The sequence below is a fragment of the Sus scrofa genome, chromosome 7 (genome assembly GCF_054392235.1).
Source record: "Sus scrofa isolate SSC_HxYL_T2T_F1_AM1 chromosome 7, Sscrofa_HxYL_maternal_Yorkshire_Landrace_v2.0, whole genome shotgun sequence".
In the NCBI taxonomy this organism is placed as follows: Eukaryota; Metazoa; Chordata; class Mammalia; order Artiodactyla; family Suidae; genus Sus; species Sus scrofa.
The window spans coordinates 54,813,784-54,817,159 of NC_139389.1; the positions used below are offsets into that span (position 1 = coordinate 54,813,784).

The 3,376-nt window shown below is 52.5% G+C and overlaps 1 protein-coding gene across 1 annotated transcript; it reads left to right on the top strand.

Moving 5' to 3' along the window:
* Positions 1-278: 278 nt before the first annotated feature.
* Positions 279-2,920, top strand: PAQR8 (progestin and adipoQ receptor family member 8; the record flags this gene model as incomplete). The annotated part of the gene is given in 1 exon segment (NM_213740.1): positions 279-2,920. A coding segment is annotated over 1 exon segment (1,065 nt). The 3' UTR covers positions 1,364-2,920.
* Between the last annotated feature and the right edge of the window lie 456 nt (positions 2,921-3,376).

A 3,376-nucleotide genomic window follows, 5' to 3' on the forward strand; every position in this document is an offset into this window, starting at 1 on the left:
CTAGATGTCATTAAAATGGGGGTGGCTAATATTTCCATTTTATAAGATGTGACTTGGTCTCATGCTGTAGTGGGTAGGAGAAACAAAATCAGAATATCAGGGCAGTCAAGGATCTTGGTCCAACTCTTCTTCTACATAGGGAAAAAAGAAAATGAGGCCCAGAGAAGCTGTCTGCAGTCCCCCGCCTCCCCCGCTGCACTAGAAAACCCGTAGCTCTCTCAGCGGGGCGCCCCCCCCCCAACCGCATCTTTGCCCATCATCTCATTCTGTTTCCCGTAGGTTGTATCCCTGTGCAGCCATGACAACCGCCATCCTGCAGCGCCTAAGCACCCTGTCGGTGAGCGGGCAGCATCTGCGCCGCCTGCCCAAGATCCTGGAGGACGGGCTGCCCAAGATGCCTGGCACTGTGCCCGAGACCGACGTGCCCCAGCTCTTCCGGGAGCCTTACATCCGCGCCGGGTACCGCCCCATCGGCCACGAGTGGCGTTACTACTTCTTCAGCCTCTTTCAGAAACACAACGAGGTGGTCAACGTGTGGACCCACCTGCTGGCGGCCCTGGCCGTCCTCCTGCGGTTCTGGGCCTTCGTGGAGACCGAGGGCCTGCCCTGGACCTCTGCTCACACCCTGCCCCTGCTCCTCTACGTCCTGTCCTCCATCACTTACCTCACCTTCAGCCTGCTGGCCCACCTGCTGCAGTCCAAGTCCGAGCTCTCCCACTACACCTTCTACTTCGTGGACTACGTGGGCGTGAGCGTGTACCAGTACGGCAGCGCCCTGGTCCACTTCTTCTACGCCTCCGACCAGGCCTGGTACGAGCGCTTCTGGCTCTTCTTCCTGCCCGCGGCCGCCTTCTGCGGCTGGTTATCTTGCACCGGCTGCTGCTACGCCAAGTACCGTTACCGCCGGCCCTACCCGGTCATGAGGAAGGTCTGCCAAGTGGTGCCCGCGGGGCTGGCCTTCATCCTGGACATCAGCCCCGTGGCGCACCGCGTGGCCCTGTGCCACCTGTCTGGCTGCCAGGAGCAGGCCGCGTGGTACCACACCCTCCAGATCGTCTTCTTTCTGGTCAGCGCCTACTTCTTCTCCTGCCCAGTTCCGGAGAAGTACTTTCCCGGTTCCTGTGACATCGTGGGCCACGGCCATCAGATCTTCCACGCCTTTCTGTCCATCTGCACACTCTCTCAGCTGGAGGCCATCCTCTTGGACTACAAGGGGCGACAGGAGATCTTCCTGCACCGTCACAGTCCCCTGTCCATCTACGCCGCCTGCCTCTCCTTCTTCTTCCTGGTGGCCTGCAGCGGGGCCACTGCAGCCCTCCTGCGGGAAAAAATCAAGGCCAGACTGAGCAAGAAGGATTCCTGAGGCCAGAGGGTGGGGCGAGGTGTGGAGGCAAATAGGAGTTGACTTTTCGTTTTTAAAAGCAGGCTTTTAAATAGGTACATATTTCCAAGGATGGCTATGGCTCGCGAAGAGTTTTATTGTTATGGTTGTTAATGAAAGGAGCATTCCTTTTCCTTCGGGGCCATAGCCTTCCCAGACAGGAAGGGAAGGGACCTTGGCAAAGATTCAGCAGACACTAAATTAAGAACCATCTACATGCCTGAAAATTCAGTGGACTTCTGACTGCAACCTCCAGGAGCAAACCCCAGACCAAAGGGGTCATTCACTTGGACTGGAAAGTGAGGTGGCTGGACCACCCTTGAAATGGGCATTCAACTGTGATGCGGCTCTTGAGTGATTAGCTACATTGACTCAAGGACCCGAATTCATTTGGATTTCAGATTTTCAGATTGGTGGAGAAGTCGGACTCTTCAGGAAGATTCAGTGAAACCCATAGACGTAATGAATGACTCCATTCCCCTGACTTTTGTCCCCTTCTCTGACCCACTCCAGCACTGACCCTTTTCTCAGGATGATGTCTGCTGGGCAGCTGTCTCCGCAGTGCTGTTCGCTCCCACCTGTACCTTGTAGGGTGATGTCAAGGACAGCGGAGCAGCCATCCTTCCAGGAATCACTCGGATCCACACGAACCTTCAGGAAGTTTACTCGCATCTGATACTAATGTACGTGGTACTGGAGACTGCAGTGCCAAGAGCCACCGGGGGGCCCCCGCCAGCAAGCATGGATACCATTTGGAGCCATGGGACCCTTCCATTTTCTACCTGTGCATTGCAGGATTACTCGAGATCTCTCTTAGGGCTGCCTTACCTGCTAGAAGATCCAGAGCTTTCTCCAGAGGATCTTCTCCAGATTTTGACCAGCATGTTCAAAAGTGAATTGGTTCTAAGATTCCCACTAGGGATCTGCTGATTTTAAGAGGAACCCGAGGTCCAGCCTCTTAAATAGATGCTGCCCCATGAAGGACTCACAGAACTAGCCTAGTTCAGGGTCCTTAGGGAGACAGTTGTACCTCAGCTTAGAGCAGCTTAACTTCAGCATGAGTGTGTGCTCATGGTGGGTTGGTCCCCGAAGGCTCCCGTTGGCTGAGGATGGTGGACCAGGGGCTCCTGCAGGCAGAATGTTCTGTTTAATGATGTGGCTGCCCAGCAGCTTCCATGGGATAGAAGGGGACCTGCGGCTGATGTGTTCTGGCCACAAAGCTTTCCCTGAGGACTGCCTTCCGCGCTGATCCAGTGAAGGGGGCTCTGGTGACACCAGGTCTGTGGGAACCCCACCACCATCACCATGGGCTGCATTTCCTCTCAGTATAAGGTTTCTGTTTACTGAAAAGGAAAGTGGTTTCCACTCCAGTTTGATGAACCTCCTCTGTTACTACATTACTCTGTTGTCTTTACATCTTTGTTTTCTTCCTTTCTGTTGAGAGATGTGTGGGGTTTATGCCCTATAAATGGAAACATATGAACACTTAATCCATGGCCATGTGGAATTTTTGGGGTTATTGGGATAAAAAAAAAAAAAGAATTCATTGCCTTCCAACCCATGGATGAAAGAAACTCCAGAACATCAGAACCACTGATCCATCAGAAGACTCTTTGAATCTGTATTTTGGGGGAAAAAAACATTCCACTGAAGCGTTCCTATAATCTTTATGACAAGAAAGCATATGTCTTGTCAGCTGTATTGTTTTCCTAGATGATTGTTTTCCTCTGAATCCTCAAATAGCTACCCAAGTGTCTTACACAAGCTTCTGGTGTCCAGGCCAAATTCACCACCAATAAAGTTCGCAGCCCTGAACCAGATCGACCTAATAAACAAGGGGAAGGAAAGTTGTGTCAGCGCATTGCAAGCAGAGGGTCAGTTTAAAGTGGAGACGAGAGCGTGTCTGAAATGTTTGTAATTGTGGATTCAGAGACTGTCTTCTTTTAAAAGTTGGAGGGAAGGTGTCAGCGAAGCTCTTGAATAAAACCGCCGTTG